Source organism: Seriola dumerili, unplaced genomic scaffold (assembly GCF_002260705.1).
Source record: "Seriola dumerili isolate Sdu_G_001 unplaced genomic scaffold, Sdu_1.0 BDQW01000468.1, whole genome shotgun sequence".
NCBI classification, from domain to species: Eukaryota; Metazoa; Chordata; class Actinopteri; order Carangiformes; family Carangidae; genus Seriola; species Seriola dumerili.
The window spans coordinates 447,627-472,009 of record NW_019174723.1 but is presented as its reverse complement, the minus strand read 5'-3'; the positions used below and the strand labels follow the sequence as shown (position 1 = coordinate 472,009).

At 43.8% G+C, this 24,383-nt stretch overlaps 1 protein-coding gene across 2 annotated transcripts; it reads left to right on the top strand.

Annotated features, from left to right (window-relative positions):
• Positions 1 to 591: 591 nt before the first annotated feature.
• Positions 592 to 23,486, top strand: dvl1 (dishevelled segment polarity protein 1). Of its 2 annotated transcripts, none has more exons than XM_022763370.1 (15): positions 592 to 959; positions 6,132 to 6,201; positions 8,596 to 8,717; positions 11,361 to 11,479; positions 15,351 to 15,489; positions 15,890 to 15,983; positions 16,134 to 16,203; positions 16,330 to 16,469; positions 17,006 to 17,082; positions 17,637 to 17,704; positions 17,811 to 17,888; positions 18,025 to 18,159; positions 18,851 to 19,018; positions 19,128 to 19,343; positions 21,435 to 23,486. In XM_022763370.1, exons 1-15 carry the CDS (start codon positions 790 to 792, stop codon positions 21,953 to 21,955), a joined length of 2,187 nt encoding a protein of 728 aa, XP_022619091.1. In that variant the 5' UTR covers positions 592 to 789; the 3' UTR covers positions 21,956 to 23,486. The 2 variants fall into 2 exon arrangements, with proteins under 2 accessions (XP_022619091.1, XP_022619090.1); XM_022763369.1 differs by having other exon boundaries at positions 17,811 to 17,939.
• The last annotated feature ends 897 nt before the right edge of the window (positions 23,487 to 24,383 follow it).

Here is a 24,383-nt window from a genome sequence, read left to right as displayed (position 1 = left end):
TTTTATTGAATTTTTTGTTGTTAAATATTATTTTCTTTCATTATTTAATTCATGATATCATTTTATGCTATGGGATTTCATGGAATTTATGTTTTCATTTGGGTTATCACAACTAATTAGGAATTTGTCAAGGTACCAAAAATACATTTCAAACATTTTTTTTTTAATCTTTGGAATAATGTTTTAATTGTATATAATTGGATTGAACTAAATTAATATTGAGGTGAAGTGCTCCCTGACACAATAATATTTCGCGGTGGTGATTGCTATCAGTTAACAGAAGCTGATTATTACAAGAGGAAAGCAGAGGCAAGATCTCATACAGCCAGAGCACTTCCTCTTTGTTCTATGTTATGTCTGTACAGTACAGTGTAGCCTACGGTGTGAGTGTTTTATAAGATGGGCATACAGACCTGCGCACAGCCCAGACACACCACTAGATGACAGCACTGTCTAACCAATTAGCCTGTGAAAAATAGCAATAGCAATATTCCCAACTCCATATCGCAAGGATGTGGACTGTCCCTTCCTGTTTTAGTGCCGAGAGAGCCACCGTACCGACTCACACTGGAGCAGGAACACAGGCACTCATAACGCGATTATGTCTGGATTTTCGCTGTGTTTGTCAAAGACACGGAGCTTTATTTTCCACCGCGGGTTATACAGGTTTATGTATTAGGGAATGCTGTTATGTTATTCTACGGGTAACTGGTAACATAGCAGGCCCGTTCATTGCGCTGCCAACCCTTGTTCCTTTCCTGTGTCAATGATTGTCCTCCCCTTACTCTCATGGCGGAGACTAAAATAATATATCATATAGACGAGGAGGAGACTCCTTATCTGGTAAAACTGTCCGTTTCTCCAGAGAAAGTCACCTTAGCGGATTTTAAAAATGTCCTCAACAATCGACCGGTCAATAGCTACAAATTCTTCTTCAAATCGATGGACCAGGATTTTGGGTAAGTGGCCACCGTCGGCGATTATTATTAGCCTGTTCGTCTGGTTCACTGGCTATTTATTATTGCAGTGTGTGTTTAGACAGCTTATTACAGGCCGTAATAGGCAACATCAAACGATGCTGGCTGCAACCTTGTTACATGTGTGTGAAGTGTAGTGCCATGTCTGTGTCCATGCTCCTGGCACCTGCTCATTATTACAGGCTATCCTGTGCGCAGTGGAGGAGACACATGAGTGTTTGAAGTGATACCAGATCTGTCCAGAGCCCTAATGACGCAGCCCTGCATGCATTACACAGAGCCAGACCCCTGCTCCTCAGAGACGGTGTATTAACCCATAACAATGTCAGTATACTAACCAGGTGGAATATAAATGTCAGAGTAATGTTGACAAAGAGTCCACATGTTCATGTTCTCAGGTTTCATCTTGTTTTGTTTTGGTTTCCCTTTGCCTGGTTATTATAACGTGTGATTTTTCAGTGTGGACCATAAGAAACGACTATGTCAAAAAAATTATGATTTGATTTGTATCTGCTTATAACAGCCTGGAAAGTTGTCTTTCTTTAGAGACACATACAAATCCCAAGGGAATACAGCAACCACAAAGCCAGTGATTGTGACTATTAGATGAGCAATCATATAATCAGTGTTTGCATCTACAGTAATGGTCCCAGAGGAGAAGATCTGTCAAACAGTTACTACATCCTCATAACCTTGTTTATCTAGGTTTTCTATCAGTTAATTAATTATATGCTGTGTTATTACAGTGGCACTGATAATGAAGATTTTAAAAAAGAATGATGTAGTAGTAAATGTAGTTTAAATAAAACATGTTGAAAGGGCAGTCGTTTGACACCTCATCGCATCTCACAGTCCACTAGCTATTCAGTCATGTAAGACATGTAATGTACATATTGTAATTAATTGTGGTCAGGAGGGAGAGAAATGAAATGAGTGATTAAACCTACAGGCATAGTTTTACTGCTGATAAAGTTGTAGCTGCAGTTATTGAACCAGAACAGGAGAGTCTAATGATGCACAACATGTCGTGTAAAAGAAGGTTTTTTTGCACTAAAACGAAAATATTATTTCCCATGCTGAATTCTTCCCCAGAAAGTCATAGGAGCTTCCTCCGCTATCCACTGGATGCTGGACAAAATGAATAATAGAAATATTTCCTCCCTCTTTCTCTCCCTCTTTCCTCTTTCTCTCTGTTCCTCCCTTTGTAATCCCATCCTGGTTTTCAGGAGTAACACCAGGTTCCACAGAGCTCTTCAGCTCTCTTGGTCAGTGAGATCTACTTGTGTCAGGCCTCTGCTGAGAATGACATATTTGTGTCAGTGCCCGTTTCTCATTCCAATCTGAACAGTCATACATGGGCCCACGCGCATTAGTATCTAGCACTGTAATCGCAAACATGATTGGAGGAAATGCAGAGGCAGGCAGTGTCTATAGAGCCGAACGTCATACATTTCCACTGCAGCCTGACCTTGTGAGGGAAGCTGGCTCTTCCTGGTGGCAGGCTAGGCTTGGTTGCGCCGCTTTGTCCCCAGCCTCGGCTTCCTGCCTCTCTCTCGCACTGCAAGCCGGGCTGCTTGCTGGGCCTCAGGTGATCGACAAGCAGATTATGGAAACAAACAAAGCATGTTTGCTCTCACCACATGGAGACGTGGCTCCATGTTGCTGAACATGCCGCTACAGTAGGCCGACTGGCTCCTGCATGTGCATCAACAAAGCATGTTAAATTCACTTGTGAATTGGACATTGTCAAACGACTGCTCACACGGGGCTGTTATAGGCAGTTTATAAAAGCGTCTTCATGAGCGTTTCTGCCTTTGAGTTAAGGTTGACTATCCGGGCTCTGTGAGTGCCGTATGGTACTGGCACAGTATGGAAGCAAACCCAGTCAAAGGCACAGAGGATAGCAGTGCTTTGTGGTAGCCATGCTGGCTGTACTGCATACACACAGACAGTATGGCTGCTGGAGAATTAGCAAGGGAGGAATAAGACTGCTAAGCAGAGAGGGAAAACATCAAATCCCTTGCAGTTATAGACAGTGTTTGAAATGTAAATGAGCAGTCAGTGCAAGGTCCTCTGTAGTAGACCCCCTGCTGTGCAGGAAAAACCAGCCATTTTCTTATGGGATTTCTCAACTACATTTGTGCTGGCCATATCAGCTCTTTAAGCAATGGCCACACAAATTTGATAAACGGTGTGCCCCCAAAATGCCTCAGCTCACTGCAGTGAACATGCCGTTTCAGTTCCCTTTGGAATCAGTGTAACCGTGGGCTGTGGCATTTCCGTTCACACAACAGAGCACAGCAAATTAAACGATGACTGTTTCTTTGTGCACATTTCATACCTCACTTTTTTTTTTTTTCTAGTCATATTCATTCATTCATCAATATTCATAAGACAGGAAGCTAATTGAGGCTGGGTTGTTTTGAAGGAACCCACTTGGCTTTTCTTTTTTTTTTTTCCCGAGACTTCAAGGTGATGATATGGCATTTTGTCATTGCCACTGGTGGTGAGTGGGTTTGAGACCTCACTATAATGCAAGTCACAGAGGCACTCTGGAGCTGAGGAAGCAGCCAAGCTGAAGGTCTGAAAGAAACAGTCTTGTTTGTGCCTCAGAAAATAGGGGGCTGGTAGGGGGATCTTTCGTCTGCTGAGGAAGTGATGCCGAGCCCCTGTAGTTAGAGGACAAAAATCTGCAGCTTTTTTGCACAAATGCACTCATGCCTCACCTCACTTGTTTTTGCCATTTGAGGACTGTGACAGATTTGAAGGTTATACTGCACTCGGGTGTCATGGCATTAACAAAAATGCTCTTAGTGTGATAGTGACGATATAATATGTGTCTTGTAGTGACGTTATGGATGGAAAACAATAAAACATCTGAACTTTGTTGTTATGGTGCTGTGGAAACCACAGGGTTACAGTATTAAATGTACCATCAACAGCAGGTGTGCTATTTTAAAGTTTTTTCTAGACACAAAGTTGAATCAAGCTGTTTCCTGAGTCACAGTCTTTGTCTTATTGAAGTCTATCTTTTCACCATCTTAATCGACTACAAATATTTTGCTTCCCTGTTTATAGTATCATTAGCATCAGCCCACCAAAGTCCTTGGAGTGCTGGCCCGGTGTTAGCTGGCTTCTCCTGCCCCTGGTTTCTGGTTTTGGGCTGTAACTACCCTGCCCTCCTGTGTCTCTCACAGCATAAACAAACATGTCTAATCTTCCCCAGCTACACAAATATCCCCAGCAGTGGAATATTCAGCGATCACCAGGGTAAATCTTGTGTCATTATCCTGTGAAATCTGTTAAGACCTATTTAAGCTGTCAGCTCTAAGAAGTCAGATCTGTGACAGCAGCCCACACCAGACACATGCTCCTTTAGACAGGGCTTATGATTTGTTTGTGTGAGTGTGTGTGTGTGTGTGTGTGTGTGTGTGTGTGTGTGTGTGTGTGTGTGTGTGTTGTATTGTGTGTGGTGTGTTTGTTGTGTGTGTGTGTGTGTGTGTGTTTGTGTGTGTGTGTGTGTGTGTGTGTGTGTGCGCGCTTGGTAAGAGTTCAGGAGTGGTATGAACACTAACACTTTCCTGATATCAGATAGAAGCTGAAAAGAAAGCAGGCCAAGGGTATTTCACCGCATGTTAAAGACGTCATCTGTTATCATTGGATTTGTTTCTTGGTTCAGACAGAGATATGTTTAAGAGATTTATTTTGTAAAATACAGTCACACTGGCGAGCTGTGTGAGAGGAAGAGCCAGCCTTATTCCTGTCAAACATTAGGAAGAAGAAGCATTGCTGAGAGTTCACTCATACAGGCCACTCCCACATCCTCACAAGTCACCTTACAGCTGGTCAGCTTGAGAGAGAGGATGCAAACATTTCCTACCTAACACGCAGCCAGCAGAGTCAGCCCTCGCCTCCCTCCCTTTTCCTCCCTGAGGTGGAACAGGCCACAGCAGCAGACTCTGTGGTCGTCGGTTCCAGCCACAAGGCTACGTTATCTCCGTCCACCACTCCCTACAACACAGCTCCCACAGCAGCAGCACAACTAGCTTGGCTAATCATTTCAGTAGCAGGGAACTTCTGGCAAACAAGAGGTGGAAAAAGAAAGCTGTAAAGTCGCTGTCAGAGACACCCCTGCATAAAATCTTCTTAGGCTTTCCTGCTGCTCTCAAATCGTGCCTCTCCCTTTTCATGCACTGTGTTCAAAGCCAAGACGCTAATATGAGAGCTCCACAGAGTTTCCGAAATGCTCGCTTATACTGTTTCTGAGAAAATCCTTTGCGAAAAAACAAACAAACAACATACAATAAAGACATACAGGGAGTTATAATGAGAAAGCGGCATATACATCAAGACGTTTTAGCCCCATGAATGCATCGGTGTGTAAGGTGTTACCCAGCTCATCTCCTGCCCCTCAGCTAGCTTCAGGCTTGATCTATGTGACACGAGCCCTAGCAGGTGTGGTGACTGCTTGCCGCTGAACTGTGTCCCAGCAGGTCAAAGGGTAACTGGGAGGTATTTTTGTAGGGAATTTACAGCCAAAGATGAACACACCGAGGGAGGCTCACACACTAGATCACTCTATTAATACACGCTCCTGTGCCTTGACGCCCTGTTGTCGCAGCTATGAGGCTTTTACTACCCACACACAACACTCACACAGACACGTCTATCTATCTATCTATCTATCTATCTATCTATCTATCTATCTATCTATCTATCTATCTATTTGTCTGTCTATCTATCTGTCTGTCTGTCTGTCTGTCTGTGTGCAGTGGATCATTGTGAAACACCTGTGCAGGTTAACTATTGGAGCCATTCATTACAATTTAATGCCCCTATCTTTGCCAGGTTGAGTAGCCAGCCCCTATAACATTATTGTGCTTAGTGTAACCGGACAGACAGCCAAGATGTCCATAAATCACTGATAGAAACATCGCTGCTGCTCATTGAGCCTACCTGTACTAGCAAGGGTGCAAAGCTGGTTGAAAGCCATGTGGAAAATGTGACTTAGAAAGCACGAATGTCTCTCAGTATGTGTCACCTATGCAGGGAAGTGGAAGTGTCTCAAGGCTGTCCTGTGTTGTGTTGTTGAGCTGATTCTGTGTCCTTCTCCCGGTCAGTGAGACTGACTCTATCTGTCTGCCTGTTCCCCAGGGTTGTCAAAGAAGAGATTTCTGATGACAACGCCAAGCTGCCTTGCTTCAACGGGAGAGTGGTGTCCTGGGTAAGTGAGATGGATGGTGCACCCGTGATGCCCCTCTCTCTCTCTCTCTCTCTCTCTCTCTCTCTCTTTCTCTCCTGGCTGCTTGCCTGGCTGTGTGCAGCTTCAAGCTCTAACCAAAGATATGTGGAGCACTCATGGATCATGTAAATGTGTAACGCCTCCACAGAGCTTTTTAAACACTCTTCACCTTGAGCCCACTGTTCAGCTGCATTGTATAGGTGTGAGCGCTTCCATTTGATATTAAACTCAGCCACTGTTACAAAATACAACCAGAGGTGGTTGAGTTTAGCCACCTCTGGTTGAAATCATACCAGCTAGTTGTAAACTATCTGATGGAGATTACTGTATTGACTTGTGGAGATTTATAGTGCTTCGTATTACGGAAGATAAACAGTGCTCTGAGACCAAGTTTCCCTACTGGGACAATAAAGTATGTCAAATTAAATCAATCTGTCATGTTAGAGGAGCATTTACATCTTAATCATTGCTCTATCATAGCAGACAGAAACTCTGGTTTTACTGTAAATATTGATGATTAGTTTGACAGGCTGCTCATTTAATCTACTTTGGTGGCTTTTTGTCAACAATCTAGCAAATAAATATCATGCTTAATTGATTTCTGTGAGGAAAGTCATTACTTTGCTTGGCTTCCTCCACAGGGAGGTCACAGGTCAGAATCAGCCAAATAGCGGTGGCTATAGAGCTGTGAGGGACCGTCTTGTTCATTATCACTTAAGCATTGTCGATACCATCTAACAACAGGGCTTAAAGCCTGTCACTGTGCTGCACTGCTGCCCAGCAACCAGTTAGCCCAGATGTGCAGTATGCGTCTTTATGTTTCATTCACATTTGCTTTGCTCTATACACTACATCAGTGATTCACAAGTTGTTTTAAACCCTTTTAACAAAGAGATTTTTTTTTCATGGCGCCACCCTTTCATTACAGGTAATTTACAAAGATGTTGATGAATTTTAATTTTGCACATAATGTACCCAGTATATAATAATGTTTGATAATCTTATACAGGCATAATGTGATGTAGTTAGCATAAATGTGCTATTATATGATTCTGTGTGTATGGCTACTGTTTGGCTGCTTCACATAATATGAGGTTCTTGAAGAATACTTTCTAGAAAAGTATTTCCATTAGCAATACCCACTCTGGTACTAATTGATAGTGAATCCAACTGCAATGACAAATTTGTACATTGCTTGATCAGACATCTGACGGCTTGAAAGTTATTGCAAGTGTGAGTTATTACTTTACAAGTCTAAGCACGGAATAGTAGCATATTTAGTAACACAAACTTTTGATATGGTGATTTGGATATGTGCTGATATTTTTTTCCCATTTCTAAACAAATATAAAAATGTTAATACAAAAGTTGCCTAATTTTTCATGTGCTGAAACCTTATTAGAAAACTTACATTAATTAACAAACCATGTGGCATCCTTGGCCCAAGGTTTTTTTTTTTTGTTGCAGTAGGCAGTCCACAGCTCTACAGCGATAACTGGTCACATGTTACCTTCCATAAATTAGTCCAGTGAGCTCCACACATAGTTTTATAGAGAATTTAAATAATAAGAAATAGAGGGCAGTGGTATCAGATCAGGAATCAGTGTCAGAGAGAGAAAGTGGGATTGGTGCATCCTTAAAGTATGGGGCTATTTTTCTTTAATAGTACCATTAAACACAGAAAGAAGCAAAATTATTTATATAAAGCAGTTTTCCATAAATCAGGAGAACCAAGGGAGCGAAATTGACTCATTTTTAGTTGTTTGAGACAGAAAACCAGACGCAGACGGTGATGGAAACTGCAGAAATGCTTTCAGTCTTTGAGAAAGTAGCCAGCAGGGTTCATTTAAGAACCAAGTGACACCACAGTGACACCTGTGAATCTAAAGCTTGCATTAGAATAATCATATCCCATACAGTTGTTACTAGTTCCACAGCTGCCTGCTTTAACTTTCATTATTCTGGCTAAGATGAAAGGGGAGTAGCTGTATCTATGGGTCATTGTACATCATCCTTTGTACTGACACTCAACTGAGTAAAAGCAGTGTGGTCTTTTAAGTTTCTATGTCGCTGTGTTTCTCAAGTTGTTTATTCGGAGCCACCAGTCATCTCCATGCCTCTTTTCAGCGTCTCATTTCATAGTCTTTCCTCATGCATACTTGTACACAAGACGTGTCTGTCTCTGTGGTGCCAACATCGCTGTGTGTGTTTATCTTTGAGTGTCGCAGAGTCTGTTGAGGTTGTTTTTGATCTTCCCCCTCCACACCATGGGACCTATATCATTCAACTAAATATTTATTATTGTTTGTGTTTCTCTCAGAGCTGAATATGTCTGGTCCATAATGAATTTCCTTTTCTTCAACTTCTCTCTCGCAGTTGGTCCTGGCAGAGAGCGCCCATTCTGATGGAGGATCTCAGTGTACAGAGAGCCATCCAGAGCTGCCCCCTCCTCTTGAGAGAACAGGGGGCATCGGAGACTCGCGCCCCCCCTCCTTCCAGTAAGTAGGCTGATTACTGCTTGTCATATATGCACAATTACACACACATGCATGCATGTCGGCAGATGTATTCAAGCACACAATCCTTTGCACTGGGTGACCTTTTTATTTCACAGTATGCCATATGTGCTAACCAGAATGTGGATTGCTCATCGGGGAGGTTCATCATCAGGCTCGTATGGGAGGTGTAGGTGGTCTATACGCCCGTGTGTAAATATGGCATGTCCTAAAGCTCGAGAGTGGGAACAGGCAAGAGTGTGAGTGGTTTTCCCACTTGTGTGTATGTTCCCTGCCGTCCACTTAACCGTGGAGTTTGGCGTTAGTCCGCTCATCTATGTAAACATGATGCGTACGCCGCCAGTGCTGCTGATTCTTGAAATAGCCTTCACAGCATAAACATCCTCGGGCAAATCCTGGCACTCAGTGAGGCCAATTGTGTTCAGTCACTCAGAGCATTCATCCATACTTGCTTAATAAAGGCATATGTGGTTCAAAAAGACATTGCTGCCTAAAAGCTCAGAAATGGAGATTTTTTTTCTCCACAGCCTGATTATGGTTACCTGAGCCCAGAGCTTCAAACTGGCAGATTAGAGAATATCACTGCACTTGCTGAGGAGAAGTCCCACGCTAAATATAGCTGGAAGGGCTGGGGGGCAATGGGGGCGAGGGTTGTTGCCATTGCAGCGCTACAGCAATATGGCTGAGGCTCTATATTGAGAACAAGCAATCTGTCATGTCTCAGTGTATCTCTTTATCCAGTGTTTGACATCTCAGCTCGCTTTTGCCCTCTATGGGCTGCTCCCTGCTGTTTGGCTGTCAGCTGTCCTGATGATTTTATTGTTCCCAGCCAGCTTTCACCAGGATTACCGCCACCTTGTGGAGTGAAATGAAAGTGTGCCAGCACCCTTTACCCCCACGTCATCCCCTCCCCCCTCCCCCTGTCCCCTCCCTCACTCTCCCTTTCTGTTTCCCTCTTCCAGTCAGACTGGCAGGCCTTTCTCTCAGAGAAACAGCGTGGTGAATTCCCTATAGCGAACCTCCTCTCTTTCTGAAATGAATCCAGTCTTCCACCTTCTACCGCTCTCTGTAAATAGCTAGAATATTATTACCACTTCATTTTCTCTTTGTGCTTTATTCATGCATTTCATGTGTTTGTCAGCATGAATGGCTCTATTTGATGAGCACACAGAATAGGTGTTTTGGGCTGAGAATGGACGCAACTGATGTGCTTCTGCCTGGTAATCCGGATTAACGGACATTAAAAGCACCCATCTCCATTTCCCAAGAGGGAGGGGTTGTCGATTGGCAGCAGCGAGGGGAGGTAGTGGTGGGTGGGGGGTTTGGGTAGTGTGGGGTTGAAAGGGGGTGGCATTTGTTCACAGCTGCAGCCTAGCGCCTTGGATAATCTCCCCCCAGATCAGCAGACCTGCCGCCCGGCTGGTCAGCAGCCATTGACAGCATGACAGAGACGCAGTCACCACCACATCAATCATCACACTGCGTCCCAATCACTACCATTAGAAGTGCATCCGAAATATGCATCCTCAGTGATATTTGCATACATGCACTGACCTGTGCTGGTGAAGCCTGGCCCAGGTGCACCCATTAGTACCCCGCAACAGAAGCGTGTAAGCATGCCTCATTGACCATTTTATCCCGCTGAGTGAACACAGCAGACACAGCATCCTGTCTGCCGTTGTGTTTTTAATTTGCATTGATCATCCACACATTGCCACTGAGGTGTGCGAGAACATGTTTTTTTTTAAATACAGGATGATGTTTGTGTTTTATTCCTCTTTTGCTCTGTTTATGCACGTTGAACATGAAACTGTTTATATATGAGCACTGCCATTTGAGATTTGAGCGGGAGTGTGCATGAACGCATGAACGCAAGTGTGATTATTTATGCAGGTGTGAAGTACATGTTGCACACATGCCTAAGTGTGTGTGACAGACTGACAGGGGTGAGTAGATTTCTCACCAGCTTCAGGTTTCCTTGGTGCCTGGTGGCTGTGTAAGTCCCTTAACCTTGGTGCCCGAGGCCACAGCGTCTCCAGCCCCTCTGACAGAATAGCAATCTGCCCTCCAGCCCCTCCAGAACCCCCAGACTCCTCCCAGACCCCAAGCACACAGGCCGGCTTATTGCTCAGCCCACACCTGATCTGCCTCTTCTCGCTTTTTTTTATGCGATCTGTCATTCTCCCCTGTCTGTCTCTCTCCCAATCATCCTCCAGGCACCATCTGGGCTTTCAATAGGTCTCATTAATGCAAGTATTGTCCAGAACAGCTCCCTCTCAGGGTATCTGGTCATTAATGACACTTAGTGAAAAACACATCACATACCGCAGAACAATGAAACTCCTATTTTGGCCAGAGGGATTGAATTTGAAACAGTTATAATATGAGTTCCATTTTCCCCTAAGGCTGAATGGCAGGCGAACTGATATTATAGCAGACAGAAGTATTCTGTAGCAAGGGATTATGCTCAAGAGTGTTGGTCACAGGCTGGCTAGAGAATTAATATGAAAGACTTTCTGTGAGAGAGACAGTGAGTGTGTGTGTGTGTGTGTGTGTGTGTGTGTGTGTGTGTGTTTTGTACATCATTATGAATCTGACTTAAGTTTTCCGACGCGTGTGTTGCAGCGCCAACGCGGTGAGCAGTCGAGATGGCCTGGACACCGAGACGGGAACAGAGTCTCTCCTGAGCCACCGCAGAGAGAGAGAGAGAGAGCGCGCACGGAGGAGAGCTCGAGAGACCGAGCGTGAGTATTATCAGCCAGGAACAGATGGATCCTTAAAATGCAATTATCTTGTCATTTCCAAGTTATTACATTTCAGTGCATCTAACTTTCCGACTCAGCACACGTCACTCACCCCCTAAAAGCACATTTAAAAAAAAAAGAAGTGGACAGATAATAGACACGTATGAAAAAAGGCCCGCAGGGATCACATGGTGCGTGGTGAGCTTTAGCTGTGTCAGACCAAGAAACACACAGATATCCTAATTCTCAGAAAAGGAAAGAAAGCAAGAAATGAATAAGTTCACTGTGTGTCAGAGTTTATGGAATCCACTGTCTTGCCCAATAATTGTTCTTCTCTTTCCTGTCTGTGGCTCAGGTTTATGGTCAGAGGCTGTTTTCCACTTGGTAGCCACACTCCAATCTTGTACATGGATTATACCCTGTCAGAGGACACGAGTGTTTTGTGAAATATCAGAGGAGATTTTGTTTCAGCTATTGTTGAGATATAAATCCTGCCATTCGCAGTCTACCTGGAAAAGAAATTGTTAGGATCTTGGTTTTAAAAGCCCCTGAGAACTGTTATCAAGCGCAAACACATCTGCTTTGTTGTTCTGGCATTTGACTGAAGCAGTTTCTATTAAAATCACTTTGGTCAGAGGAGGACTGCTTTCTCCCTGATCCCTCAGAAGAACTGCTTCACAGGCTCTGTTTATTAATATGAAAGCCTGACAGGCAACGTTGCATGCCTGCACTGTCCACAGCAGAGAACAGGATATACTGGTGCTGCAGGAAAAGGTGTGTTTTGTTATCGGGATAATCAGACCTGCAATATTTTGAGATATCCGCCTCGTTCTATTCCTGTCCTCGCCACACAGAGATTTTGGCGAAATGAGTTGGTTTTATGGCAGGAAGTAATAAAGAAGCAGCCTCTGATGCTCGCAGTCTGCTGATGTTTGTACTCACAGCAAAGCCAGTTGTCTTTCTCTCTCTCTGTCTTCTCCTCCCCTCATCCTCTCTTCACAGCAAAGCCTGGCTCTTTGTATCTTGCGCTCCAGGCTCATTAACCAAATACTCATTAATTTATGTGGTGCAATTAGTATCACAGAGTGCAGCATCAGGTTGGGGTTATAGGAAGAGTAACTGTAACTGTCTTGCATGCTGGAAAACAGATTAACTTTATTCCAGCAGACTAACTGCATAATCACGTCCATTGATTTCCTCATGATCACACTCTTGGGACAGTGCTTTTTATTTTTACTTGGCTCGAAACATGCTGTTGGCGCTCGCCACATTCAGATCCACTGCTGCTAACTGCACATCTGCTGTTCTGTGGGTGATACGGAAATACCTCAAGTCTAATGAACTTTGCATCTGTCTGCCATCATCCTCCGTCTTCACTTACCTCAACACAAATAAGATGCTGTTACACAGATGACACAAAATAACGAATTTCTTAAGGATCGCCCCACGTAACCCTCTTCCTCTCGCTCTCTCTCATACACACACACACACACACACACACACACACACACACACACACACTTCCTTACCTTGCATCTCCTCGCCTGCTAGTTTGTTAGCTCTAATTAAATGAAACCATTGGGTGAAACTGGGTGTGTCCCTTGTGGTCTACCAGCAGTTTTGTGGCTCATAAATCTAGCAAAACCCAATGAAATGTAATTCAATTTGGTCTGGTGTTTGCTGTCACGATCACATGGCACTGGATGTAGAGACATATGAAGCAGGAGCCGGTGGCCCCGCCTCTTTACCTCACTGCCTGCAGCATAGGCAGCAGCAGGAATTCCCCTGTCACCTTATACACACGCTTCAAGTGATTCTGTCTCCGAGTGAATGCTGGCTGTTTCACAGTGATCAGTTAAAGTGCTCAACCCCTGGTAAACACATCCCTTGTTATTTTCTGTCTGCACTGCAGCGGTTGAGAATGAATGGATGAATAATGGAGCAGTTGAAAATTTTAGAAGGGTGAACAGGTGTAAGACCTTGAAGGCAGCATGGAGTTATGGGATATGATCTGTTTCGAGGCCGCAAGGTGCTGCGCATCTTAACCTGTTGTAAGACAAGACTCTAGTGTTGAGTTATTACACTGTAGCAGAGAACATATAATACCCCCCAAAAAAAACAAACAAAAAAAACATGCCACTGCATTAAGCATTATGCTGCTCAGTGCTGCTGGGATTTCAAGGTTGAGGTCAGAGAAGACATAGCTAAACCAGAGCACTTATGCTTGTGTTAAAGTATTAACACAAAACACACAGCTGGTGAACTTAAACTGTCCTTGGTTATGAAAAGTATCTTAAAATCAATTTCTGTGATGCGATGCTGCCGCTGCTGCTGCTGCTGCTGCTGAAAGTATTTGGCTTTTTAATAACCTGATGGTGTTTTCACCTGAGGCAAAGATGGGAGAGGATAGGACAGGACAGCGCATCATCTCAAATCCCATATTATCTCTCTCTGTTTTGGAGAATGCCATCATCTGATTGGTCAGAGGCAGATTACCAGTCATTCTATAGTTGCGTGCCATGGGAGGGAGGGAGCAGGCAATACTTTCTCCTGACTCTCTGCTCAGTTTCTCTGTGCATCGGATGAGAGCGCACTGTCGACCGTGGTGAGAGGGATTTGTTGTCTTATGTGCATTGATGGATTCTGACATTTGAATATGTTATATGATACAGGTGATATCATTTTGTGGTTCGTTTCCTGCAGGTCATTTTTTCTGTCATTCAAAGGTGACTGTTGAAAATAGCAGGGCTCTTGTTTTGCAGTGAGGAGACAGTTCTGTTTATCTGTTGTGAGCCTTTGTAGGGTGATGTTGTTTATGTAATGTTGAGAAATGATCAATTTGAATAGTTTCATCTGATGAGTGCATTGTCTGTTTATTTATTTCCTTTAAAATGTCACCCTTGAAAAGGTCATGAATACATTGTATATAAAGTTGCCCAGTTAGAGAAAGTGACTTTGCACTCACTTCTTGTTTTCGTACTTGCCGTTCTTCATAGACTATCTTTATACTTATTTCCTATTTTTGTCGCTGCCTCTATTGTAGATAAGCTGTGAAGCCTGTCAGCAGCCAGCCGGTGGGCAGAGACCGTCTGGGGCTCAGGCTGGGTTTGAGGGAACCACTAGCACAGACGGAGCAGAGCAACAAAGACGCAGATTTCAGTCTGACTTGGTGAACCTGCACACTTGTGTTTTTTTGTTTCGTCTGGTGGTGGCAGTCATCTGAGCGTGGGAGGAAATATGTTTGAGTGAATCCTCTCAGTGGATGTCATGTCCCTCTGCTGATTGAGTGCTTATGCGCTGTAGCTCAGCTTTCATAAGAGCACCGTCTGGGCGGAGCTAGAGATGGGAACGACCACATTGCTGGAATGTTTTGCTCGCTCTCGGCGAATACGCTGGCTGCCACGCCCTCTTCGCCTTATGAGACCTTTCCAGCCAATCCGCTGTTACCCTGAGACAGCACCACCTCACTGGAGATGTACGTATGGAGATAGACAATGCTGGGAATTTTGCTGCTGGGGACACAGCTTTGTCTTATCTTTCTGCTAGGAAGTGAACTGTTTACAGTAAGCCAGTGTATTGAAAATAAATCTCAAGTAGGTGAATACATTTTTCTATGACTATTTTGACCTTTTTAAAGCACTGACCCCACAACCAGAAATTGTTGATGATTTATGTCATTGCACCCACTCTTAATCTTCTCTAAAGTCTGATTGTCATCCCACTTCTGCTTTCAGTTCATATTTTCATTGATGACAAAATCTCCCATAGACGTCTTCCCTCCTTGTTGCTCTCTCTCTTTCCGATATGACCCTGCAATAAGCAACGTGACCTCCCGTCTGACTCACCGCTGCTCTGCTCTCTCTCTCTCCAGTCCCTCGCATCAACGGTCACTCTAAATCAGAGCGCACTGCAAGGGATTCAGCCATGGGTTATGACAGTGCCTCAGTAATGAGCAGCGAGCTGGAGTCCAGCTCATTTGTGGACAGTGAAGAAGACGAGGATGCCAGCAGGTAACATACTAACTACTACACGTCGTCATGCAGACTCTTAAATCAGCAGCTTTTGATTGTTTCTGACACTATAACAAAATCTCTGCAGATAAAAAAATCAAGCTAATTGTAGACACTGAAAAATGATGTTGTAAATGCAATTTGCAATTGAAAGAACATTCAACAGCACTGCAAACTTCTGCAAACAAAATAACAATTGAATTTTCACCTATATTTTGTCTACCTCCTGTACATCTACACAGACATTTGCTCTGTAAAAAAATTGTGCTTAACATATCAGGTCATTTTACCTTGTACCAGGTCATGTACTAATTATAAATTAACTTTTTTTTTACACACCCTGTCCATTCCATCCTCTCTTTGTCTCCCCTTTCTTCTCTTGTCTCCGTCTGTGTTTCAGGCTCAGTAGCTCCACGGAACAGAGCTCGTCTTCACAGCTGATGCGCAGACACAAGCGCCGGCGGCGGAGGCACAAAGTGGCCAAGATAGACCGGGTGAGCACCTCCAAGACACATCACTGTCCCTGCTGAAATTGAAATTGACGTTGAGTGTGAGAAACAGATGAGACAGCTGATTGATATAGACTTTCTGTCACTTTGACTACACTATGCTCCACTTATCGTATCCTCCTCCTGCTTTTCCAGTCTTCATCCTTCAGCAGTATCACAGACTCCACTATGAGCCTCAACATCATCACCGTCACACTCAACATGGGTATACCTGACACCTTCATCACTATAATGTTTATATCAAAATATAAAGATATATATGCATGACTATTATAATGTTTGTCAGACATGATACTGTGCTCTGAGTCATTCCCTGCTTTCTCCCTGACAGAGAAGTACAACTTCTTGGGCATCAGTATTGTTGGTCAGAGTAATGACCGGGGAGATGGCGGCATCTACATCGGCTCCATCATGAAGGGAGGAGCTGTGGCTGCTGACGGCAGAATAGAACCTGGAGACATGCTCCTCCAGGTACACAAGCAGATGTTTCCAATTTTACAAATTATCATCATGCATGTCGACGACAACACCTCTGCTGCTGCTGCTTTACGGTGTGAAAACTGAACATTACACACAGAGAGAACGCTGGGTTTCAATCTGAGGTTTTGTGGCCTATTAAAAACCAGTTCTGTTACTAGGCTGTTTTGTTAAAGTTGTAAGCCTGCCTCTCCTTTTCCTTCCTGTTGTTGCTTCTCTTTTTGATCTCTGCGCAGCAGCACTCTATGGCTCCACCAACTATAAAACACACGATGGCTAATTACAATTTGTTGACCAGCATTCATGGTATAGCTTTTATCATCAGTGGGTATCCCATAGAAAGTAGCTTAGGGTCTGCAGACATCTGAGCACTGCAGAGATTAATGTGTGCGCAGTACAAGTGGTTGAAACACACCTGCGTCCTCTGCAGAACTTCAAAGTAATGATTTAGTCATGAAAACACAATGTGTGATTAAGCCATGTAATTTGATATATTGAGTTAATTATATAATTTGTTGTCTGTCAACCAGGTGAATGACGTAAACTTTGAGAACATGAGCAATGACGACGCTGTGAGGATTCTCAGAGAGATTGTCTCCAAAACTGGGTAAGAGCTTTAAACTTAGCATCCGTGTTTATTCAACTCTCAGCTGCAGATCAGAACGAGATCATCTCGTCATCAGTCTTGAATCAGACAGGGTGTTTGTGGGTATTCAGATGATTTAATGAATTAAAGGAAATTGAGAAAAAGTCATGACTTTGAAATAAAAGCATGTCCCCACAGTTTATCCATCGTTGCCAAACTCTTTGTGACTTTTTGTAAAACGAGCCTAGTGACTTTGTGTTCAGCTTTCCTGTTGTGCTCTCCTGCTGGTTATACCAGTTTACAGCAAGCTTTAACAGTATGGTACTGTACACACTAACACTCTATGTATGAATATGCAGATTATCTTGTTGTGTCAACTAGTGTTGACCTTGTAAGTGATTTCCACTGACGGATTTCCACTCATGCATGAAATAGAAGAACTGATAAATGTCAGTCAGCAATTTCACACGTGACAGCTGTGTAGTACTGTGGTTAGGTAGATAATGTGCAGTAGATGGTGATTTCCTGTATGTTGCATTAGCTAAACCTAACTTATTTTCTATATTCCTCTCTAGTCCTATTAGTCTTACTGTTGCCAAATGTTGGGACCCGTCTCCACGAAGCTACTTCACCATCCCTCGTGGTAAGACAAACACGAGTGCTACTTTGTGATCACATGGATACATATCTACCAGATCAAACTTATTTTTATTACAAGTGGAGGACGATTAAACTGTGTCATTTTTTAGCGGAACCCGTGAGACCGATTGACCCTGCAGCCTGGATTTCACACACCACTGCCCTGACAGGACCTTATCCACACTACGGTAAAACTAACCAACCGCTGGAGTCACACACTGTGAAACATCCTTTCTCTAGTAACTATGATAACCTTACAACATTTAAAGAGTTCAAAAGTTCTGCTTGTCAGTGTTTTCTCAAAACCCTTCTCCCATCTCCCAGAATTTGATGACTTGCCTCTGTCTGCAAGTAAAACAGACATGGCCACCATCGTCAAGGTGATGCAGTTGCCTGACTCTGGCCTAGAGATCCGAGACAGGATGTGGTTGAAGATCACCATTGCCAATGCTGTGATTGGTGAGAAAAGCTGAGCTGTGTGGGCATGTGCAAAACCTTGTTTCTTGTAGACAAAGTTTTTTTTAAAAACTAGTTTACTGTAAGTTGTGTGCATGCTGCACTGAACATTGGTGCTGTGTACGAACAGCAATGCCCCAGTTACTCTTTAAAATTAACACCCCCCCAAAAAAAAACGAAGGAATTCATAGGTCTATTGGCAGTTCCTAAAGAGCACAAAGTTAAAATACAAATGTTAAATGTTAAAACAGAAATTATGGAAAATAATTAAATCTGTAATCACATACCAGCTCTTTATTATTCCTAAGTACAATAAGAGGTATCAGCCTAAATCTTTCTTTTTATTTCCAATCAATTTGAACTCTTTCAAGCAAGTTTCAGTTGTTTTTTTTAACCACAAAATCTTAAGTCTGAGGACTGAAAAGTATCCTGCACAGTTTTGACATTAACTCCACTAACTTTCTAACTAAAGTTCTTGCAACATTGTGCTGCTTGTCTGACTTGTAGCCACTGTGGTCACTGTGGTTGTGCATATCACGAGTATTTTTAGCATCTGTTCAACACATTAGAGCAGGAGCCTACATGTCGTTGTTGGTCTTGGTGCGTCTGGCTGTGTGTGGTGTGTGTGTGTGTGTGTTTGTGTGTGTGTGTGTGTGTGTGTGTGTGTGTGTGTGTGTGTTTGTTGCTGTGTCAGGTGCTGACGTGGTGGACTGGCTTTACTCCAGAGTAGAAGGATTCAAGGACCGGCGGGATGCGAGGAAGTATGCAAGCAGTCTGCTGAAACATGGCTACCTGAGACACACCGTCAACAAGATCACCTTCTCCGAACAGTGCTACTATACCTTTGGGGACCTCTGCCAAAGTACAGCCTCTTTCACTCTCAGTGTGTCAATAATGCATCTCTATGTGCCTGTGAATAGACGGATTGTGCTAAACCTTTCCCTCTCTGGTTCTGTTTTCTCTCCAATAAGACATGGCATCACTCAATTTAAATGAGGGATCCAGCGGTGGAGGCTCTGAGCAGGACACTTTGGCACCGCTCCCTCCCACCAGCAACCCCTGGCCCCTGGGCGGGCAGCCATTCCCCTACCCTCCCTTTCCCTCCGCACCCCCCAGCTTCCCGCCAGGATACTCAGACCCATGCCACAGTTTCCACAGCGGGAGCGCAGGCAGCCAGCACAGCGAGGGTGAGCAATGAGAAGGAGGGGCAAGACGGGCCTTTGAGTTTTCCATCAGCCTTTCATTAATTAATGTGATAATTTGACTCAACATGCAACATGACATTATCCCTAATCTTAGTACTCCTGACATATGACGTCAGTGTTAACAAATGTCTGACCAATGCTAATGTTAGCTCTTCTGGCTCTCTGGGCAGGAAGTTGACATTGGATTGCATTTTTTTCTTAATTATATATGTGTATTCTAAAACACGTCCTGTATTGTCAAGGTCAATCATGAGCATCTTGAGTCACGCAGCGGACAGCTCTGCAGTACTGGGTGTGTACTCAAAAAAAGAAAAAAAAAATCTGATCAACCATGTGATTACAAACCGCCAGCTTGAAATGATCAACGCCGAGTCCATCCCTCTCCATCAGTTCTCGAATGATCTTTTGTTTCCATTGTTGAATCAAAACGTGATAGTGCTTTGTGTGGCTGCTGCATGGTTTTTTAAATGTGCATTGAGGGAGAGTGGAGAACAAGAGGGGTTTTCAATGGGTGGCTGTTGATAGTGTGGCAGTAGTGTACATTTGAAACCAGCCAGTCCAGACAGATAATGGTAAGTTTCATGTTACCATGTATCAGTCTGATTTTCATGGTCTTGAGTGATTCATCCAGACATCGTCATGTCTCACTTTCAGCTGGTTGTCATTCTTTCAGTTGTTTTTATCTGCAACCTTTGGAAGGACAGAGATGACAAATTAAAGTTGTAGTTTTCTTTCTTTTGGCACTTCCAAACAAGGTTTTGTGGGTAATGATGTGGCTGCCTGCTCGTTTGAATGTATGCATGTGTGCATTTTTGAGGGGCAGTTTCTCCACAACTTCAAACATTTTTTTTAGTTGGGTGACAAAGAACAGTGACCAGTGACTGTAATAAAGTCATGAGCTTATGGGCCAGATGTAGAGGGGTACGTTAGATAGTGTGGGAAGGGCTGGGCCGGGAGGTGTGTGTAATTCTGTTGTTCCCTCTGTTTCTGCTGGGCAACGGTAGACTGAAGGAGGAGGTAGTCCCAGGACACTGGGGGAACCGGTAAGCCTGCTAACCCCCTCTCCTCCTCTGCTGCTCTGTCTCACCATTGATCCTCTCGACTCTTATCCTATCCCTCTCTCTTTCTCCTGTGCTCAACATTCTCCACCTATCATACTGTAGCTTTAAGGTTTTTTTTTTATTTATTTTTCCTCCGCCCGTCCCATGCGTCTTCCTTCGTCCGTTTGTATCCTGTGTGTGACTCTCCTGACAGTCCATTCTCCCTATCTGCACCTCTGGGCATGTGTTTGTACTGTGCTGGGAGGTGCATGATGCAGGATGATCACTCTACTCCAAGGCTTGTGCTATCATTCCCACTGACAGGGGGCGATCATGCACCAACTTACCCAGTACTGTTGGGCTCATTGCGGAAGGGGGAGGTGTGGAATGTTTGATTTTGCAACAGTGTGGTACACCTCTATCAGTATGACGCTGCCATTGTGCACCAGCACTAGGACGTGACACTAACATACATTTAAGACAACGACAATGTGACTGTAATAAGTCCCTTTAAGAAATCAGTTCTACTGTTCTGTATCATCCACAAAGTGTTCTGTAGCAGTGTCTTTCTGATGCAGGTGTATCGTGTTTATATTTCTAATCTGTGAATGTTTCAGTATTTGTATGAGCATCAGATGAAGCCCCTGGAATTAGTTGCTGCAGGTGGAAGTTGGGGAAGAAACCTTTGAGATAATCATGTTTTCTTGCTAGACTGCTTAAGAAATAACAAGTCACACCTTAAACAAAGTGCAGCAATGTATTTAATAACATAACATAAATTGATCAAATCTTTCACCTAATAACATGCTGTCTGATGGATGATGTCTGTAGCAGTTCATGAAGGCTTCATTAAGCTTTTACAATATATTTTGCTTAATGTGTGACTTTCTGCCTCCTTGCGAATCAGTAGCAAAACCAGCTGATTCTGAATCAGCTGTAGCTGATGAGTTGGAGCTGCTGACTGTGTATTTTTGTTAAGTGTTCTGTTGAAGACTAAGCTAAAATTTTGTTGTTTTTTTTCTCCTCTCAACAGGAAGCCGAAGCAGTGGATCTAACCCCAGTGCAGGCAAAGGTAGACGCTCCTCCCCACAGGAGAAGGGTCAAAGGTCAACATGCAGCGAATCAGAGCCCGGCATCCGTGGAGGGAGGCGCGGTGATCGGTCCGCTAGCCAAATGAGCCATCACAGCCACGCCGTCTCCAGTCACAGTCACGCCCGATCAAGTCTCAGTCACAGTCAGTCACACAGGAGCCACTCGCTCTCACAGAACAGCCACCCCTCCTTCACCTACAGCCACGCCCCGTTCACCCAGCCAGGGCCAGGCTCCTGTGCCCAGAGCGAGCGAAGCCATGCCTCCTCCTACGGCCCCCCAGGCTTGCCTCCTCCTTATTGTCTGGCACGTCTGGCCCCCAAGACCTCAGTCAGCAGCAGCACGCCCCCTGGAGCCCCTCCTGGGAGAGAGTTAGCAGCCGTTCCTCCCGAGCTCACCGCCAGTCGCCAGTCCTTCCAGCATGCTATGGGCAATCCCTGTGAGTTCTTTGTTGACATCATGTGACAGGACAGTGCCTTTAAAACTCATGGAGCACAAAATAATTCTCCCTGAACCCACATACCCCCTTCTCTCTTTCCTCTCAATCTTTTGCCTCTAACTGTCTCTAAGTTCAGAATGTAGACACTGACTGGCCCTCTACCCACCCCCTGCTATCTGTCTATCTCTCTGATGTTCACGCAATGGACTACAGGCAGCAAGAGCACAACAGGAGGGAGTCCTCTCACACTTACAAACACGGGTCCTCTGTGGCTGAAAACCCTCTTTTGTATTGACGTGACGTGTACAGTTTGTGAAACGTGAGTGGTATTCAGTGTGGTGATTCTTTAAAGCTGCTGCGCAGACATTCTCTTGGGAGTGTGTACTCTACGTAGGATCATTTCTGTTCTGCAAGACCTTTAAGCTGGCTGGGCCTGGATCTCAATCCCCCAGACCCAGACCGACACCTACAGCCCGCACTTAGGAACTTTTTTTCTGGGCCTAGAACTTGGACTGGATCTCCTGACTCATATGTGTGCATACTGAAAAAAATTAGCTCATTACACCAAACCTCTGGCCCCATTTCCTTTACGCTGTGGCACAGCCACCAGCTTACCTGCCAACTACTTAAAATTGACCATGATCAGTTCACAAACCGTGGATTTCTTCAACTTCATAAGGGAGGCCCTGTAGCCAGCCAGTAGTTAAACTAGGCTGCATATTGCATGACTGTCTCAACTGCTTTAAAGAAAAGAAATTTTATTAATACATTTCGTTTAAAGTATTACCATTATTTGGGGGAGGGGATACCTCTTACCAATGGTCTAAAGGAAGAATCCGTACACTGGATGATTTTTGTGATGTTATTTATGTGATCATGTTGCATTAATGGTGTCATACTTTGTCTACTACGGCTGACTAACAGACAATCAGACATCACCCTTTGTGAATCAGTGGCCAGTTTCAACTGTCCTCGCTGTGCTTTGTCGAATGTATCATTATTCCTGTCAGTGATTAGGCCCTGACACTCATAACACTTTGGTTTAAACACTTTTAACGTAATCAGATCAACTTACAAACAGGATTGCAAACAGTGCACACCCACCACAGCAGTGGACGCAAACTCACAGGGTTGACATGAGATAAACCACTTTGCTGAAAGCGTAATTGTCATCACCTTATTCGCAAGTGTGAGCTTAGATAAAAGTCAGTGCGATAAAAGCCAAAGCCTCACGTTGTGTGGTGGATATTTAGAAACTGTCTGAGATGTAAATCTCTGTCTATGATTTTCATCAGAAACTTCTCATTTTACAACTTCAAAGTGACTTCAAGGGGAATCCTGGCCTTCACATTCTGATATCCTTATGAAACAATGGCAAACCCCTGTTGTATCTACCTAGAATATAGTTACAAGAGGGAAATAACATGCACACACACACACACAAACACACACTAGATTTATGAGCACTTTTGTCATTTTGTCTCTCCCTCCCTTTAGTATGAAACACTGTTTGCAATCAAAGCTTTCTCTTTAATTTTGTTTCTTTTCAAAAGAAGAATAAATTGTACATAGAAATTTATTATATATATGAATAAAAATATATATGTTCAAAATGTTGTCGCATTTTCCATGATAATCCCCTGTAATGTTTTATTAATTGACATGTCTTACACTAAAATATTTTTTTCTTTTTTAGCAGGGCCACTAGATGGAGACATCCAGTTTCTAAATAACTCAAGTTTTATATGTAAAATGTATTTTTGAAATGGCTGCAGTCAGTAATTGCCTAATTTAATGAGGCATAATCATTTGAAATGTTTGAAGCATCCAAGTAGGTGGCCATTTCTCAAGACTGATGAGCAGTCATTGAGTAGGTGGTCATGATCTTGAAGTCTAGAAGACTATAAAAATTACAGATCAACTTAAAAGGTTCAATATCACCATAACACCAAATGTGTCAACTGCTCTTGCACATCATTGGCTTTGACGCTTAACAGTTAACACCCCTGAGTGGAACTTCCGAGCATCAGCAGTGCAGCGTGTACTTTCCCTGTGGGCTGATGTTAACTCTCTACAGGCTCAACTGCATACTCAACCCCATACAGACCCCCGGTCTGCTTGACCCACCAACCACAGAGGTTTAACGACTATTGTTTGAGAGTCCCTGAAAGTGACGTCCCACTCCCCCACATAAGAGGACGTATTGTGAGACATTTGTCAGGAAGGAAGTGATGTCAAAGCTTCAGAGTGACGCCCTCGTCTGCGGAGGCAGATTAAAAAGTACCATAGGAAAGAAGCTGCCCCCGGAGCTGATCACCTGCACCTGACATTCACAACACAGAGCATGAGGCAAAGCGAAAACATGTTCTGCCAGATTGACACCAACTTCTGTCACAACTGACATAGTTGCAGTTTGAGTATGACTGAGGCTGATGTCAGCCTACATGCAAATAA